Below are 19565 nucleotides of genomic sequence, written 5' to 3'. Positions count from 1 at the left end.
GGAAAACAAAAAGAAAATGGTAAGTCCAACTTTATCAATAATAACACTAAATGTAGATGGATGAAACAATCCAATAAAAAAAAATAGGGATTGTCAGAATGGACAAAAAACCTGGATTCATGGTGCTGGACACAGTGGCTTATGCCTGTAATCCTAGCACTCTGGGAGGCTCAGGTGGGAGGCTTACTCGACCCCAGGAGTTTGAGACTGGCCAACACCGGCAACACAGTGAGACCCCCATCTCTACAAAAACGTTTAAAAATTATCCAGGTGTGGTGGCTTGTGCCTGTGCTCCCAGCTACTCAGGAGATTGAGGGAGGAGGATCACTTGAGCCCAGGAGGTCAAGGCTGCAGTGTGCCATGATTGTGCCACTGCACTTCAGCCTGGGCGACAAAGCGAGACCCTATCTCAAAAAAAAGAAAGAAAGAAAATGAAGGTACACCAAACTTATGGGACGCAGTGAAAGCAAAGCTCAAACGGAAATTTATAGCAGCAAATGCTCACATTCTGAAGAAAGATCTCAAAATCATTGCCCTAATCTTTAGCCTTAAACCAGGAAAAGAAGAGTAAAGTCAACTTAAAGTAAGAAGAAAGAAGGAAATCATGATTAGAGTGGAATTTAATGAAATACAGAATATAAAAATAATAGAAAATCAATAAAACCAAAAGTTAGTTCTTGGAAAAGATCAATGAAATTGACAAACCTTTAGGAAGATTGACCAAACAAGTGACATCTCAAGTTACTAGAATTAGAAATGAAATAGGAGATGTTATCACTAACTTTATTGAAATAAAAAAGATTATAAAAGAGTATCACAAACAACTGTATGCTAATAAATTAATCAGATGAAAAAGACAAATATCTAGAAAACCACAGACTACCAAAACTGACTCAACGAGAAACAGAAAATCTGAACAGACCTATAAAAAGTAAAGAGTAATCAGAATTGCCCACTAGACAAACATCAGATCCAGATAGCTTTAGAGGTAATTTACCAAAATTTAAATGAGTTAATATCAATTCTTCATAACCACTTCAAAAAGAAAGAAGTGTTTCTGTAAGACTACCATTATCCTGATACCAAAATCAGACAGACAGCAGAAGGAAAGAAGAAAACTGCAGACAAATATCTCATAAATACAGACACAAAAGTCTTCACAAAATACTAGCAAAATGTCTTAGGCCATTTGCGCTGCTATAAACAAAATACTTGAGACTGGGTAATTTATAAAGAACAGGAATTTATTTCTCACAGTTCTGGAGGCTAGAAGTCCAAAATAAAGGTCCCTGCAGGTTAGGTGTCTGGGGAGGGCCTGGTCTCTCTGCTTGCAAGATGGTGCTTCATTGCTGCATCCTCCAAAGGAGGGGAACACTGTGTCCTCACATGGAGGAAGGGCCAAAGGACAAAAAGGGGCGTTAGCTCATTCCCTCCCGCCCTTTCATAAGGTACTGATCTACTCATGAGGGCTCCATCCTCATGATCAGTTTCCAAAAGGTCCCGCCACTTAATACCACCACAATGGAGATTAAGTTTCAGAATGAAATTTGAAGCACCTAGCTGGGACCACAGGCATGCACCACCACAAATGACTGCTTTAAAAAAAAAAAAAAAGAAAAATTTGTAGAGACAGGGTCTCACTTTGTTGCCCAGACTGCTTTCAAACTCCTAGACTCAAGAGATCCTCCAGCCTTGGCCTCCCAAAGTGCTGGAATTGCAGGCATGAGTCACCACAACTGGCCCAAATTATAGACTTAAAAATAGTCAAAATGGTAAAGTTTATGTTACATAAATTTTACCACAATAAAAAAAAGGGATAATGGCAGATAGCAATAGCACTGCACACTAACAACCATGCCTACCACGACAAAAGAAACCCACATGCACCATGTGACTAAGGAGCTAGACAACAGGGCTATGAGCTAAAACATCAAGAGTACTGCAAGTTTAAGGAAGAGCTGACAGAAGAGCTTCTTTTTTCCCATACAAAGAAAATTCCTTGAAAAAGAGGAAAAGAAAGAAACTTACTTCTTACATATACAAATAAATTAAAAGGAAGAGAAAATGAAATGTTCTTTCAGAGAAAGAGTGAATTCCCTCCTGACCAGAAGAAAGGGCATCTCCCCCTTACCTCTTCCTGGGCTGATGGCTGTGAGGAGCGGTTTATGGTCACTCATTTTCTCCTGCCTCTGCTTTTGAGAGGCTATTTCCAGTTCCTTTTTTGCTAGCAGCTTGCCGGATGGGTAGAACAGGCCAACAGTCTGTGTGCCTATGTCCCTCTTAGTCCCAGCATCAGATCTGGGCAAAGGAATATTCAGGGACTGCCAGGCACATTGGGGCTATAAGTGAGGCAGAAAACATTTTTTAAATTAGAATATGATTTAATCAATCTTGCATTTACTTACAGAAAACAATTTTAATCAGAATAAAAAGTATCTCAAAAAAAACCGTACTTTGAACTAAAAGGGTTTTCCAGTCTTTGGCTCATCTTCCTTGCTCCTGTCTTTCCCAGCAACTTCCAGCCTGATCCATGATTAGCCATTTATTACCTAAAATTCAACAAATCCAGGGGTGTTTGCTGGCCTGCTTGATATCCTTTTCAGCTCTATAATGCAATAGAGCATAGACTTCACTACTCATCCACACTCGGCCACTGGTCACCAACATTTTCTCTAACATACTCTCCTGTGGACCTGAGAGGACTACCATGAAAAGTTGTGCACTGCACAACGTCACTGCATTCAAAGTAGCACCATTCACATGGTGAACATCATATATTTGCATAGTAGGATAATTTTTCTAGTAGAAAAACCAGTATATTACAAGCAATTTCCAATAGATGGCAGTCAAGTGTCTTGAGAAAAGAACACCTTTGTTTCATTTGCACAAAGGAGTAAGGGCTAGTGGCAGTCTAGGATTTAAATCTTTCAAACTAGGTTATGAAAGCCATGAACGGCTGGGTGCAGTGGCTCACACCTGTAATCTCAGCACTTTGGGAGGCCGAGGTGGGTGGATCACGAGGTCAGGAGTTCGAGATCAGCCCGACCAACATGGTGAAACCCCATCTCTACTAAAAATGCAAAAATTAGTCGGGCATGGTGGCATGTGCCTGTAATCCTAGCTACTCAGGAGACTGAGGCAGCAGAATCGCTTGAACCTGGGAGGCGGAGGTTGCAGTGAGCCAAAATTGTACCACTGCACTCCAGCCTGAGCAACAGAGCAAGACTCCGTCTCACAAAAGAAGGTCATGAACTCCCTAAAACTGCATACAAAGTGCTGAGTGCATCCTCTAATAATTATGAATCTTTAACTTCTTATAATAAAGAGATAAGAGGAAACATGAAAAGTCTTTATCCAGCTTAGAGAAATTTATAAAATAATTATAAAAATCTAACACAAAGCCAATTGTTAGAGCTTAAATACTTCTAAAAATAACCTGGTGACATTTTCCTCAAACTATGCCCAGCTGTTATAAATTACAAAAGCAATCTTATATACCTAAGTTTTCTAAAATATAAACAAGGGGAAGGAAAAGTTCTCAGAATGCTACATAAGAAATTCCAGAGAAGTGCATTCTATCTCATGTATTTTAAAGCCACTAAAGTGGCATTATGTCCACGGCCTTGCAAATGCAATGGCATAGACCTCAATTTACTACACGCAAATATGCCCATTTAGATCTTTGATTTCTGAAGAAATCATTCAAGTGTTTAAAATCTAAATTGACTGCATTTATTTACACACCTAGTTGAAATTCCATGTGAAAGTTCTAAAAGTTTTGGGTCTCTTCCCCGGGTTGATTCACAGGGTAGAGCACACACATTCAGAGTTACAGCCTCTTCCCGGGTACCAGTTCTTACTACAGGGGAGGCCTCACCTCAGAAAAAGAGCCAGGTTCCTGAGCAGCCAGAGCCAGGCTTCTATCCAAGCTAAGTTTCACCAAGGACTTCACACAAATACCACAGGAGCCACAGAATCGGGCAGACAGGTGATTGCTGGCCCCACATTTAGGGCAAACAGAGCAGCCAGCAGGAATGCCAAGCTAGAGGATAGAAAATATCCTCATGAATATTAGAGTTTTAATTTCCCCATGTAAATTATTGTCATACCATACAAATTAACATATGCCCACACTCTCTGACCCAGCCATTCTACCTTCCAGAATTTATCCTGCAGATGGTCAAGTACAGAAAGAAGTGTACTTCAGGTCAACCCCTAAAGCACTGTGGTTTTAAAAGAAATCACTGAAAACAACAGGCATGTCCAGCAATAGGGATGGTCTAAATATATTACAGTCCATACATACAAACAATGGATTATGAAGCCACTGAAAAGAATGAGGAGGTTACTAACAAGACATATTGCTAGGTGAAAATAATTGGATCAGTGTTCATAGCACCAGTTTACTTATACATGCATTGAAAAGCTGAAAGAACATCTCAAGAACTGGATATGAGCAACTGCTTCTGAGAGGAGAACTGTGGGACTTAGAAAGGAGATTAACCGAGGCCGGGCGCGGTGGCTCAAGTCTGTAATCCCAGCACTTTGGGAGGCCGAGACGGGCGGATCACGAAGTCAGGAGATCGAGACCATCCTGGCTAACCCGGTGAAACCCCGTCTCTACTAAAAAATACAAAAAACTAGCCGAGTGAGGTGGCGGGCGCCTGTACTCCCAGCTACTCCGGAGGCTGAGGCAGAAAAGAATGGCGAAACCCGGGAGGCGGAGGCTTGCAGTGAGCTGAGATCCGGCACTGCATCCAGCCTGGCGACAGAGCGGGACTCGTCTCAAAAAAAAAAAAAAAGAGAAAGGAGATTAACCCTTCACTCTAAAACTTTCTTATTATTTGCATGTGATACTTAGATAAATGAATAAATACATAGTCTTGAGTGTTTTATTATAGAGGCAGGCAGACACAATTCATTTTTAAAAATGCCGGCAGTCAATAAATTAGTGAAAAGGTTTAACCTCAAAGAAAAGGAAATCAAAACCGTCACCAGAGATGGCTCTCAATGTAAGAAAATTAATTATCCCTATCTCCAGATTCTTAGGTTATAGGTACCAGTGGCAAAATCACAAGAAGTGATTTCTGCAAGGCCATGGAAGAAGTGCCTGGTTCTCTCCAGGTGCTCAGTATACAGAATCTGTTTTAAAATACCCACCATGGCTCCACACCAGCCGCAGAAGGACGCCTCCCAGAGATTCCAACGACCACATCTGGAGCAGGAGATGGTCCCCCCTCTCTGAGTGGGTGGAGGAGGGGCTTTATCCCCATTGCATATCGACTGGTGAATGAAATGGCATTTAAAGGCAGGATCAGTACTATATTCTCTAATCCTCCTCGCAATTCAAAAAAGATGAAAAGCCCCCAGACAATATGAGCCCTGGAAATACAATTTTTTTTTTTTTTTTTTGCCCAAAGGAGTACAGCTATGATAGGTTTCACCAGTTAATAAATTAGTACACAGAGCACACATTCCTTCATGGAGATCACAGAAAGTCAATGAAACTGGTGCCTTGCATATCTTAATATTTCTCAATATCAAGGATAGCAAGCCCTACTGTTGATTTAACAGAACAATATTAATGAAGGAAGAAGAGAGCTAAACTACCCGAGGGGCCACGATTGAGGCTTATCTTCTATCCTTTGGAGTTTTGGTTTCCACAGAAAAGTGTGACTTGATTTCCCACTCTTGACACCTGAGAACAATTATTTTATATTGGGGACAGAGGAAGAATTGTTTCGTGAGAATTCCTGGGCCTATGTTAGGTAAACCTAGATTTGAATCTGTTCCTGCTGCTTCCTCACTATTGCCTGGTAAGAGACTTGCTCACTTCCCAAATGGGAGTGACAGCACAGTGGCTGCTACCTGACCACCCACCATGTGCAGGCTCTGTTCCCACACTGCCCTGCACCCTCACAGCAGTCCCGGCAGGCCCACGGCAGACCTGGGAGGTGGAGCCGTCACTGTCCCCATCTTACGGCGGGAGAGCACGGGGACTCAGAGAGGGTGAGATGCACGGGTCATCTGACTCTAAAGCCTGGCTTCTCTCCCTAACTCCACACAGCCCCTTCAATACAATAGCTTCTTCCCAGGTCTGTAGGGAGTTTCAGACGATTACCCACAGTTAAGTGGATAGGAATGCTTAGCACTGGGCCAAGTTCCACCAGCCAGCTTCCTTCCTGTCCCACCTTGCTTTCCACTAGAACCTGGTTTCTTCAGGAGAAATGACTATAATTTCACTTTTATTCCCCCCACTAGGACACTCCTGACATCTTGGCACATGGGAGTCATTCAAATGGTTTTACTGAGTCAATGAATGATTGATTCAATTGGTAACTGGGTGTGTGTATTGCCACAATACTAAGAATGCGCACACCAGGGAAAATATTTGCTGAGGGCACTTTCCCTAAAGACAAACATTTTAGTTCACGCTATCCGCCCAGCTATATCCTGTTTTGCTTCAGGGACTGCTCTGTTATCTAGAATAGAAACCTATCCAAGAGAGGCCACATCAGCCCCCAGCATCCGCAGACACCCGAGAACAGAGGCCCTCTTTGTGTGCACTTGCCTTCATTTCTGTGCAGTTAGAGGGAAACTCCTTCAGGTAAATCAAAAAGAAATGCTCTGCAAACTTTTGCTTCAGAACTTACATTTCAATTGTCCTATCCTTAAGACAGGATTTTGGCATAAAGCTTGCTGGCCTGGATTTCTAAATACAAAGCCTTCAGACTTTTCATGGAAATGTACTGACTGTTCTAGTGGCTTTTAAATACAACATTGCTTTAAAGAAAGAAAAGTTATCTTTCTGGTAGTCTTACTGATCAAAAAACAAAACAAAAAAATGAAGAGAAAGGAAAGTTACCTTACCCCATCATATTAATGCTGCTAAACAAAGAAAAGACATAAAGCTATCAGAATGAACATACATTGTGACTCCTATGGACTACAGAGATAAGTACTATCCTGTGACATCTAAGCTCTGATATACCATTCAGATAGAAATACAATTTTTAGAACAAATTCAACTTTGGGATTGTTCTGAAAATAGTTTTGTTGATAGATGAGACCCAGAAACAGTTACATCACTGACAGTTAATAAAATCAATTTAAATGGTTTTATTATTTACATAAGAAGTCCTGAATGCCTGAGGAAAGGATGTCTGAGAAAATTTTTTGCTTGCAATTTACTGAAATCTATCCGTAAGAATATTCCAAGAATTCCAGAAGTTCCACTGTTTCCCATTTTTATGCTGTCCCAATCTCACTATTTCTTCTGGTGCCTTGGAAAAAATTAGAGTGTCATTTTATGATGAGAGAGTGATATCAAGTCTAAGACCACATTAACAGACAAACAACTCTCAACAAAAGACAACCCTAAAATTACAGCAGCTTTGATTTGGAAATGGATGTGTTTTCTGATGAAATTCACCATCTCATTAGTTTGTTTTTAGTCTCAGTTCTGAAGAAGAGACACATCGTATATAATAAAAATCGTCTTAAAAAAAAAAACTACAGATTTTTCCTTCTGGTAATGATAGCATAAGACCATAACAAATGAAAATACAGAAAATAACTATAAAATCTGCTGATAATAGGCCGGGTGCGGTGGCTCACACCTGCAATCCCAGCACTTTGGGAGGCCGAAGTGAGGGGATCACTGGAGGTCAGGAGTTTGAGACCAGTCTGGCCAACATGGTGAAACACCGTCTCTACTAAAAATAAAAACATTAGCTGGGCGTGGTGGCACATGCCTGTAATCCCAGCTACTTGGGAGGCTGAGGCAGGAGAATCACTTGAACCCAGGAGGCAGAGGTTGCAGTGAGTCGAGATCACACCACTGTACTCCAGCCTGGGCGACAGAGCATGACTCTGTCTCAAAAAAAAAAAAATCTGTTGATAATACATGAAGGCAGTGGAGAATGAACAGAAGCAGGTAAAGTTGCAGCAAGTACATATAAGCAGGAGGGGAGTTATACAAAGTCAGTCACATCGTCACGGTTTTCAGCCTGGAGCTAAGGGTAGTCTACATAGCGCATGTGAAGTGGTGGGCACAAGGCAGTATTTCTGGCCAGGAGAACCAGAAAACTGAAGCTGGGGAATATTTGACAGCTAAAAAGGCAGGGAGTTCCCAGAAAGAAACAAGACAGAGAGGAGATCTTCTCTGTGTATTCAGATCTCTTACCAATCCCTGAACAACATATGTACAGAATAGGCTTGAAGCAGCTCAGCTAAAGGCAAAATATCTGAATGGAGACCAAACTTTCTGTCCCTCCTCCCCTCAAATTTTTTTCTTGGTATTTAGTATGTTGAGGAATTTTATGCAGGCGGAGGTTGCAGTGAGCTGAGATTGCGCCACTGCACTCCAGCCTGGATGACAGAGTGAGACTCCATCTCAAAAAAAGAAAAGAACAACAACAAAAAAAGAACAGAACCTTGGGGACCTATTAGATAATATCAGACAATTCAACAGGTGTGTACATGGACTTCCAGATGGGGAGTAGAAAATGAGTGGAGTGGAAAACTAAAGAAATCATGGCCGAACAATTCCCAAATCTGATGAAAGACAGAAATTTATAGCTACAAGATTCTAAATGAACACCAACCAGAATAAGTTCACACTAAAGCACATTAAAGCCAAACTGCTGAAAACCAACAATAAAAAGCAAACCTTAAAAGCAGCAAGAGCCGGGCGCGGTGGCTCATGCCTGTAATCCTAGCACTTTAGGAGGCCCAGATGGGCGGATCACGAGGTCAGGAAATTGAGACCATCTGGCTAACACGGTGAAACCCCGTCTCTACTAAAAAACACAAAAAACTAGCCGGGCGTGGTGGCGGGCGCCTGTAGTCCCAGGTACTCGGGAGGCTGAGGCAGGAGAATGGCGTAAACCCGGGGGGGCGGAGCTTGCAGTGAGCTGAGATCCGGCCACTGCACTCCAGCCTGGGCGACAGAGCGAGACTCCATCTCAAAAAAAAAAAGAAAAAAAAAAGCAGCAAGAGAAAAATGACACATCCCACATCCCATACGTGAAAATGTCAATTTGATTTACATCTGACTTTTGAGCAAAAAGCATGGAGACCAGAAGAGTGTGGAACACCTTTGAAGTTCGGAAAGAAAATAACTGTCAGCCCAGAATTATATATCCATCAAAAATACTCTTTGAGAATGAAGTTGAAATAAAGACATTTTCAGGTAAAAGAGAACCAAGAGAAATCACTGCCTGCAGACCTGCACTCTAAGAAGTGACAAAGGGAGTTCCTCTGTGTGAAGGGATACGATACCAGAGAGAAACTCAGGTCCACAGAGAAAAGAACATCAGAAACGGTAAAAATAAATATTGGTGTAAATACAAAAAAAAAAAAAAAAAAAAAAAAGCTTTTTTTTTTTGGTTTTTTCCTCTTAATTCCCTTACAAACCCTTATAATTGTTTAAAGTAGAAATTATAACACCTTTCTAGCTAACTGTGCTCTGCAGAAAACATGCAGCTTCTCTGACATGAAGACTTAGAGTCCCTGGCCCAAACAGGACCCCAAACAACTAATGCTTATTGACAAGGAAGAGGAATGAGATAGTGGGCATTTTGTGCATCCTTCTTCTTATTCCCAAAGTTGCTAATAATGGTCAGTGTTTTGAAGTCTCCAAAGCTTTATGCCTCAGATGCTTATCCAAACACTGAGTGGCAAGGAGGTCAACATCCATATCAAACGTATGGGCTTGCACCCATAGGTGCTTATACAGCATCCAATTCAAGTTGCTGGCTCTGAAAATGCATGCTGAGTACATGGAGACCCCAATGCAGGTGGGTAAGGAGCACCCTTGGTAACATCATCCTCTGAGTACTGCCAGTTGACAAACCTAGCAACCACATGCACGCCAGACAACTCATACTTACGGTTTAAAGTGAATGAGCCAGGGACTTCAGCGATCCTTTGGATGATGGCCTAGAGATACTTACCTGGGCTGTCTGTGCCTCACACCCACTCCATAAACTTTTGGGTTATTTCATCCTCTAGCACATGCCCCACATACTCCCTACTGACCACAAAATAGACACTGCCTGAAAAAAAGGGTGCTTCAAGTGGAGGATGCCCTTTGACAGTCGCCATGTGTGTCAGCTTTCCATTAACATCTGCATACCACTTTTTCCACCTTTCTTTATTGGATGGCATCCTCTTGGCTTTGAGATTGTCTTCACCCATTAACAACCTGAGCTTCCTAACGATTTTAGGTTGATTTTAACAGGAAAATCCATACTACAAAGATGTATTAAGTACTTCCAGTCTGCACTCACTGTGCAGAGGTCCCTCATGCAGTTGAGGTCAGCCAGAACCCAACTCCACAAGGCATAAACCAGACTCTTCAACTGACAGACCACAAAGATGTTACTGAAATGACACAATGCCCATCACTGGAGCTAAAAAGCAATCCTCTGATTTTTTTGTCCACATGAATGCAATAGAAATTCCTAGGCATATACATGGCTCTCCAGAGCCTATCAAGCATTTCAATTTTGTAATGAACCAGTATAGAATATGCTATTGGAAACCTCACCTCTTCCTTCTTAAGGGGTTCTACAATATATCTGCATCTCTTGATGAAAGAAGTACAAGAAGTACATAACCGGTCATATTGATACAGCCGTCAGGTATATACCGAGGGCACTTTGTAAATTTCACTGTTAGCATCTCAAGTTTTACCTTTTGGATTTCATCTACCTCCTCCTATAAAATTTTGGTACAATTAATATGACTACTAGGATTCTCTCCAACAAGCTCCATGTATGTGACACTTACAGATTTGGACTTTTGATGAATCCTTAAAACAGTGGTGACTAGAGAAAAGATAAGAACCACAAAGTCGTACTTAGTGGGATAAGAAAAATGTCTCCTCCACAGCAACTGCCTCAGCATTTCAAATGCCAATCAGGGACTTTGCTTTGTTAAGGGCAGTCTTCTAGGCGTTAAGCACCAACTATTTCCCCTCCGTTGTGGCCTTGAGGGTTGTCAGTTTGCATTCATCAGAAGCGCAAAGGCATCTTGAAATGAAGAATGCCGCATTTAGAATTAAGGAAAGTCCAGATCACTTACGGCTCTGATTCCAGGTGACATCCTGCACTTATTCCAAGTACTGTTCATGCTGTCAGGCATCTTAAATGTACCAGGCATCCAGGAATAATAGGCTTTTAAAAAATCTCTCCCTGGGTGGCCTGCAATGCTCAGCTGGATTTATAGGTGCCTCATCCACCTTGGAGTGTCATCTGACCCCAGAGCACAGGAGGTTGCCCTACCATGCAGCTTCTGCTAGCAGAAGCCATGCAGGACTGCGCCCTTTGCCCATTTTTAAATAAGGTTGATTGTTTACTTACTATTGAGTTGTTTGAGTTCCTTATATGTGTTGGATATTAATCCCTTAACAGACGTATAGTTTGAACATATTTTCTTCCATTCTGTAGGTTGTCTTGTAACTGTTGATTGCTTCCTTTGCCGTGCAGAAGCTTTTTAGTTTGTTGTAATTCTATTTGTCTATTTTTTGCTTTTGTTGCCAGTGTTTTGGGGGTCATATCCAAAAAAATCATTGCCCAGACTAATGTCATGAGCTTTTCCCCTTTGTTTTCTGGTAGAAGTTTTTCAGTTTAATCCATTTTGTGCTGATTTTAGTATATGGTGTAAGATAAGGATCTAATTTCATTCTTCTGTGTGTAAATATCCAGTTTTCCCAACACCACTTACTGAAGAGACTATCCTTTCCCCATTGTGTGTTCTTGGCACCTTAGTTGAAAAATCAATTGATGGTAGCTGCATGAATTTATTTCTGGGCTCTCTATTCTGGTCCATTGGTCTACATGTCTGTTTTGATTACTATATGCTGGACATCTCTAATCTGAAAATCTAAAATCTAAAATACTCCTAAACCCAAACTGACCTATGTGATGGGTCACAGTTGAAATGCAGTCAAAACTTTGTTTCATTATTATTATTATTTAAAAATATTATATAAAAATTATCTTTCAGGCCATTTGTATAACATCGTTATAGAGAAAAAAGAAATTTTCATGTTTTTAGACTTGGGTTTCCCATCAACAAGCATTATCTCATTATAAATACACAATATTTTCAAAGTTCCAGAAAACCTAAAATCGCAAATACTTCTGGTGCCCAGCCAATTTTTCAAGGAAAAAAAAAAAAAATAAAAAAAGGATTATTTTAATTTTTTTTTTAGCCTGTAATAGCTTTTTTTATAGTAGCTGCAGGAAGTGTGATTATCTCTGTTTTTTTGTTCATTTTTTTTTTTTTTCCCCCTCAAATTGCTTTGGCTACTTTCCAGGGTCTTTTGGGTTCCAAACAAATTTAAAGATTTTTTTTCTATTTCTGTGAAAAATGTCACAAAATTTTGATATGAGATTGGCATTCCAATCTGTAGATATCTCTTTAGGTAGTATGGACATTTTAACAGTATTAAATTCCCAAATCCAGTCCATGAACATGGGATATCTTTCCATTTTACAGTCATTCGCAGCGGCAGGCATAATGACATTTTTGGTCAACAAAAACTGCAAGCATAGAGCAGTGGGCCCATTCACATTTTTATAGAAGCCCAAAACCTCTAACAGCCTTGTGGGTTTGTATTAACGATTGGGCCTAGAGTATTGGAGTAAAAGTTTGGCAACCTAGGAGCAATAGGGTATTACCAGAATAGCCTAACGTACTGTAGTAGGTTACACCATCTAGCTGTGAAATACTGTAGCATGCACGATGTTCACACAACAATGAACAACCTAAGCAATGGCTCTTCTCAGAATTGTTTCCTGTCATTTAAGTGAATGCAATGGATGTATTTGTTGTTCTTGCTTCAGTTTCCCTTGCGCATCATGTTTTTTTAAGTTTTTAATGGTACAAGGTCTTTCACCGTCCTATAGTTGAGGCTTTCCATACCCCTTTTTCATTAATTTTGCTAGAAAAACTAGAGCAAAAATAAGCAACTATAATGTTATATCTTGTGCAACCTCCACCTTGATTTTTGATATTATAGAATACTCCACTCACAAGCATTCTTTTCAAAATGGCACCTGGTATCGTTTCCAAGTTTTAGATGCTTGGAACATAAAATTAACCTCATCAATTTAAACAACTGAAATTGATATCAGAGTGTGCTCTCTGGATCAATTAATGGAATTTAAATTTTGACGCTGCAATAAGAATAAGATCAACAGAGAAAGGCTCATATGTTTTTGGAAATTAAATAAATAACATGAGGTCAAAAAGAAATCATTGATAAATGGAGAAAACATTTTAAACTGAATTATAATGAAAATAAGCATAGGATGGTTGCTAAATAAGGAGTTGCTTTTAGAAATTATAGTGTTGTGTTTACGAAAATAAGAAAAAAATTTGAAATTAATAATTTGAGTTCTCACCTTAAAACTGGGAAAAAGATTTAATCAGCATTAAACCAAAGAAAAAATAATAAAAATAATAAAGAGGCAAAATAAAAAAAAATAGGATTCAAAAAAATAGAGCAAATGAATGAACCAGAAGCTAGTTCTTTGAAAAGATCAATAAAATGTACAAGCCAGACAGAGAGAGAGGGAATGATAAAGAAAGAACACACAGGCCGGGCGCGGTGGCTCAAGCCTGTAATCCCAGCACTTTGGGAGGCCGAGACGGGCGGATCACGAGGTCAGGAGATCGAGACCATCCTGGCTAATACGGTGAAACCCTGTCTCTACTTAAAATACAAAAAAAACTAGCCGGGCGACGAGGCGGGCGCCTGTAGTCCCAGCTATTCGGGAGGCTGAGGCAGGAGAATGGCGTAAACCTGGGAGGCAGAGCTTGCAGTGAGCTGAGATCCGGCCACTGCACTCCAGCCTGGGTGGCAGAGCGAGACTCCATCTCAAAAAAAAAAAAACAAGAAAGGACACACATATTATAAGTATCAGGCATGAAAGAGGGGAATAATATCACTACAGATCCTACATACATTAAAATGGTAAAAAGGGAATATCATGATTAAAATGATTGGTGATACCAGCCAGGCGCCGGCTGGGCACCTGTAATGCCAGCACTTTGGGAGGCCGAGGCGGGCGGATCGCCTGAGGTCAGGAGTTCGAAACCAGCCTGGCCAATATGGTGAAACCCCATCTCTACTAAAAATACAACAAAAAAATTAGCCAGGCATGGTGGCGGGCGCCTGTAGTCCCAGCTACTTGGGAGGCTGAGGCAGGAGAATGGCTTGAACCCGGAAGGTGGAGGTTGCAGTAACCCAAGATTGTGCCACTGCACTCCAGCCTGGGCGACAGTGAGACTCCATCTCAACAACGACAAAAAAAAGAAAGGAAAGAAGGAAGGAAGGAAGGAAGGAAGGAAGGAAGGAAGGAAGGAAGGAAGGAAGGAAGGAGAAAAAATAAAAGACAGGTGATAGTAAGTGTTGGAGATGATGTAGAGATACTGGAACCTTTATATATTGCTAGTAGAAACACAAGTGATATGCCAGCTATATATGAAGGTATACCACTTGTGTTCCCACCAGCCATATATGAAGGTTCCAGTTTCATACAGGGCAGTACCTTATAAAATTAAACATGCGCTTAAATAGGACCCAGCAATCCTACTCCTAGGTATTTACCTAAGGAAAATGAAAACTATGCCCACACAGAGATTTGCATGTAACGCAGCATTATTCATAATGTGCCAGCACTGGAAACAGCATGAGTACCTGTGGATAAATCAACCAGTATATCCATACTGAGGAATACTACTCAACAATCAAAATGAAAAACAAATTAATACATGCAACAACATGAATGAGCCTCAAAAACATTCTGCTAAGTGAAGGAAATGAAGCACTCACAAAAAACTACATACTTCTATAAAAGACAAAATCACAGTGTCAAAACAGATCTGTATTTTTTGGGTCTAGTGACCAGGGAAGTGGCTCAACTAGAAAGAAGAATGAGAAAACTTTTCAGGGTAAATGGAACTGTTAAATATCTTCACTGTGGTGGTGGTTAAAATGGCTATATATAATTACCAAAATTCATCAAACTGTACAATTAAAATAGATGAATTTTATTGCATATACATTATATCTCAATAAAGCTGGAAACAAAAGAAGTTCCTTCAAATCAACTACTCTTAGACTGTCTGTGATTAGACGACATTAAAAGGTATCTTGTCAGAGGGCACAGTGACTCAAGCGTGTAATTCCCAGCACTTTGGGGGGCCGAGGTGGGCGGATCACGAGGTCACGCGTTTGAGACCAGCCTGGCCAACATGGTGAAACCCCGTCTCTACTAAAAATACAAAAATTAGCCAGGCATGGTGGCATGCACCTGTAATCCCAGCTACTCAGGAGGCTGCGGCAGGAGAATCGCTTGAACCCGGGAGGCAGAGGTTGCAGTGAGCTGAGACTGCACCACTGCACTCCAGCCTGGGTGAGAGCGAGACTCCATCTCAAAAGAAAAAAAAGGTATCTTGTCCAACTCCACTGTTATAGGTCAAATTCTGTCTGCCCAGAAAAAGATAAGTTGAAGTCCTAACTCCCAGTACCTCAAAATGAGACGTTACTTGGAAAAAGGTCTGTACAGAAGTAATCAAGTTAAAATGTGGTCATTAGGGTATGCCCTAATCCAGTGTGACTGGTGTCCTTATGAAAAAGGGAAACCTGGACACAGTGGCATATACACACAGGCAGACACAGAGGGAGAGCTCCACGGGATGGCAAAGGCAGAGACTGGAGTGCTGCATCTAGAAGCCAAGGGAAGCTTGAGGCTATCAGAAGCTGGGGGAGGAGATGGAACGGTTCATTCCCCAGCACCTTCAGAGGGAGTGTGGCCCTGCCAACACCTTGACTTTAGACTTCTAGCCTCCAGAGCTGTAAGACAATAGATTTCTGTCGTTGTTAGCCACCTAGTTGATGGTGCTTAGGAAACTAGTACACACCCATTTGATACTAATCAGGCAGACCAGGGGTCCCCAACCCCCGGACCATGGACCTGTATGGATCCATGGCTTGTTAGGAACTGGGCTGCAGAGCAGGAGGTGAGTGCCCCACCTCCTATCAGATCAGTGGCAGCATTCCATTCTCATAGGAGCGCGAACCCAAATGTGAACCATGCACGTGACGGATCTAGGTTATAAGAATCTAACTCGTGACTGATGATCTGAGGAGGAGCAGTTTCATCCTGAATCCATCCCCCAACCAGGTCCATGGAAAAACTGTCTTCTACAAAACCAGTCCCTGATGCCAAAAAGGTTGGGGACCGCTGCTGTAGACCATACTAACCACATTGTCCAGTTTCATGAGGAATCTCTCTGAGATGAGAACAAATCCTACAAACAATCAAAAACATACACAGCAACCCAGAAGAAGCAAGTTTTTTCTTCTAAGTTGGCTAGTAAATGCCAGCTTCTTCCTGGTACAAAGCAAGAGTCACCTGGAAGTCATTTTAATTTTCATCAGAAACATTTTATAAACATAAAATAGATCATCACTATATTTAAAGTGCATATACTCCTATTCCTTCACTCCAACAATCAAAATAGGCTGGCAGGAAACCCAAGAAATAGGTGGCTACAATGTTCTCAATTTCAAAAAGCAGTGTGCACACAGTCAATGAGAGACAATGGCCTATGGGGTGTGGGAAGGTGGAGGGGATGACAAAGACATACCTGTCTGTAATGAAATGTGAATGAGTTCACTTCCCCACAGGCTAATGCCAGCCTCCCATGCAAAGTTATTAAACAAAATCATACAAAAATATTGATTTCACTCAATCCTCTTGAAGTTAAGACTTTGAAAATAATTTTGTGTTGATATAAAGTTCTCCCCACATATGGAAATCTTGCTTTCAGTTTACCATGAGAAGCTTTTTTGCTCTCTCTCCCCAACCCCCTTGGCAGATTCTGTTTCTCTATTATCGTTAACATTGACATAGTAGCCACTAAATATAGGATGGGCACATGCAATCAACCTACCTCTTGTGATGAAGGCAGGGCCCCCTCACAGGTGACACAGTATCTCAGGTGAGCAGGATTTCCTGTACCACAGGCCTGGCAAATTACCTTCTCCTTAAGAACAAAAAATAAGAAATACATGTTCCTCTGAGCAAACAACTGTGCAAAGAAATCATCAAGCAGCCTTTTCTGTCAGTCATTCAGCTGCAGGCCCTATTATTGCACCCAGGCCCTGAATATTGGATTGGTTTAGGAGTTACTGTAAATAGTGTCAGACAAATATCTGTAGGGTTTTGTTTTTTGTTTTCTTTCATTTGTTTTCGTAGAGATGGGATCTGACTGTGTTGCCCAGTCTGGGGTCCAGCTCCTGGCCTCAAGTGATCTTCCCACTTCAGCCCCCTAAAGTGCTGGAATTATAGGTGTGAGCCACCATGCCCAGCCTGAATGTAGTTTTAAAAGAAACAAAACCACAAACAAACAAACATACTGAAAAGAGTATTCATTTGGTCTTCAAAAGGTAAGCTGGAAATTCTGCACTGGTTATGTGTGAGGTTGGGGGGGTGTGTGTGTGTGTTTCTCTAGTGTGAAAACTGTGACACTGAGTAGATGTTCCATTTCATGGCTTCAACAGTAAACAGAAAGAAGACCCTAGACCAGCAAGGGATTCATCTGTGCATTTGCAAGTAATCTGGTTCTTGGACTGAGGTTTACCCTCTGGGGCTTCATGTTAAATATGAATTTAGGTTTGCTCTGTAGTTTTTACTTAGAGATGGAAGAAGTGAAAAGACTGCCAAAGAAAGAGAGTGGTAAGTATGACCTCCTTTTTTTTTTTTTTTGAGACAGAGTCTCACTCTGTCACCCAGGCTGGCGAGCAGTGGCACAATCTCAGCTCACTAAAACCTCTACCTCCCAGGTTCAAGTGATTCTTCTGCCTCAGCCTCGCTAGTAGCTGGGACTACAGGCGTGTGCCACCATGCCTGGCTAATTTTTGTATTTTTAGTAGAGACGAGGTTTCACCATATTGGTCAGGCTGGTCTCGAACTCCTGACCTCGTGATCTGCCCACCTCAGCTCCCAAAGCGCTGGGATTACAGGCGTGAGCCACCATGCCTGGCCGTAAGTACAACTTTCTAAGACAGGACCTTGGGGTTAAGTTGCAACACAGAGAAAAACAAAAGACAAAGAAATGATGGTAAAAATAGTCTACAGCTCAGCTCTCAGAGGTTTTCTAACACATTACTGACCACTCTATTCTCTCAGGATACAATCTTTTTCCATTGTCAATGACCAGCGGTGCTCAAGTGTTCCTTTCTAGTCCAGCACTGTGGTCCCTAGGTGTCCCGAAACTAATATATCCAACAGTGTGTTCAGAAGCTGGCACAGGTAAAGTGGATGATCAAGAAAAAGAAAGCCTAACTCCATGGGTTTTATTTCCAATATCACCAGGTAGCTCTATGGAGTCCCAGCCTTTCAAAGTCTGGTTAACTCCATTTTAGTGGAAGATTCCAAAGCTTTCCTAGGAACTGAGCCAACATACCACAGTTGCCAATCTAAACGACTCCTAAAGGACAGAGGCCAACTGACTGCTATTCGAAATGGCAGAGAATCACAGTCTTGCTCTCAATGGTTCCTGACACTCCCTGGGGGCCAACATTCTTCAAAGTTACTTAAAGTTGCCACAGCCTAATCAGCAATTGGCCAGCATTTATCTATGAGATTTAGTGCTGTGACTTTCCTGAAGATGTTGCCTCAGAAAAGATCTGGTGAAACCCATTGAGAAATGAGACAAATTTCCTGTCTTCATGTTAAAAAACACTGAGATCAAATAAAAGTAATCTTGCTGTGTGCTGCAGAAAATACTTCCTCTAGGAAGAGAAAACTGGAGAACAACTAAAACTGCTTACTTCTCAAGTGCAACAGCTTCCTTCAAGACCTCACCTTGCAGGGCTCATAATCCAAAACTGCTTCTCATAACTTGGCCCAGTGCATACTCTGCCCAGTCCCCGCCCTGCCTTGCAAAATTCTGTTTTTTTTAATTTTAATAAACTTTATTTTTAGAGCAGTTTAAGGTTCACAGCAAAATTGACTGGAAATTACAGAAGATTCTCGTATACCCTGTCCCATCCCACAGACACAGTCTCCCCCACACTATGGACATCCCACACCCAAGTGGTACATTTGTCACAATCAGCGAACATCATTGACACATCATTATCACCCACAGCCCATGGTTTACATTAGGGTCCAGCACTAACTCCCTTTAAATACCTTGTCCTGCCTTCCTTCTTCTGAGATACTACTACGAACTTGTCTAAGTGATGGTCTACTTTACTGCATCAGGCCTATTAAACATAGCTTTCTTGGTTGACGGGTTTTTTTCTACTTGTTGGGTTTTTTTTTTTTTTTTTTTTTTTTTTTTTTTTTTTTTTTTTTTTTTTTGTGGAGACTTTTGACACCGTGCCGTGGCTCACTTCTTTCTAGAGCAGTGACCACGACCCACAGTTAGAAATCATTTTATAAGGCCGGGCGCGGTGGCTCAAGCCTGTAATCCCAGCACTTTGGGAGGCCGAGACGGGCGGATCACGAGGTCAGGAGATCGAGACCATCCTGGCT

General features: G+C 41.4%; 1 protein-coding gene and 1 pseudogene across 1 annotated transcript in view; both read right to left on the bottom strand.

Moving 5' to 3' along the window:
• Positions 1 to 19565, bottom strand: part of DZANK1 (double zinc ribbon and ankyrin repeat domains 1) — an 89965-nt gene that overhangs the window by 27350 nt on the left and 43050 nt on the right. Inside the window, exons 10-13 of the mRNA XM_017863708.1 lie at positions 16975 to 17067; positions 5161 to 5283; positions 3878 to 4042; positions 2132 to 2339 (exon numbers count right to left, since the gene is read on the bottom strand). Of these exons, the coding sequence (XP_017719197.1) occupies positions 2132 to 2339; positions 3878 to 4042; positions 5161 to 5283; positions 16975 to 17067 (589 nt within the window). The remainder of the gene's footprint in view (positions 1 to 2131; positions 2340 to 3877; positions 4043 to 5160; positions 5284 to 16974; positions 17068 to 19565) is intronic.
• Positions 9434 to 11354, bottom strand: LOC108523187 (beta-1,3-galactosyl-O-glycosyl-glycoprotein beta-1,6-N-acetylglucosaminyltransferase-like; annotated as a pseudogene).

Source organism: Rhinopithecus bieti, unplaced genomic scaffold, assembly GCF_001698545.2.
Source record: "Rhinopithecus bieti isolate Rb0 unplaced genomic scaffold, ASM169854v2 scaffold_72481, whole genome shotgun sequence".
Classification (NCBI taxonomy): Eukaryota; Metazoa; Chordata; class Mammalia; order Primates; family Cercopithecidae; genus Rhinopithecus; species Rhinopithecus bieti.
The sequence above is the reverse complement of the archived record's forward strand: the minus strand, read 5'-3'. Positions and strand labels throughout refer to the sequence as shown.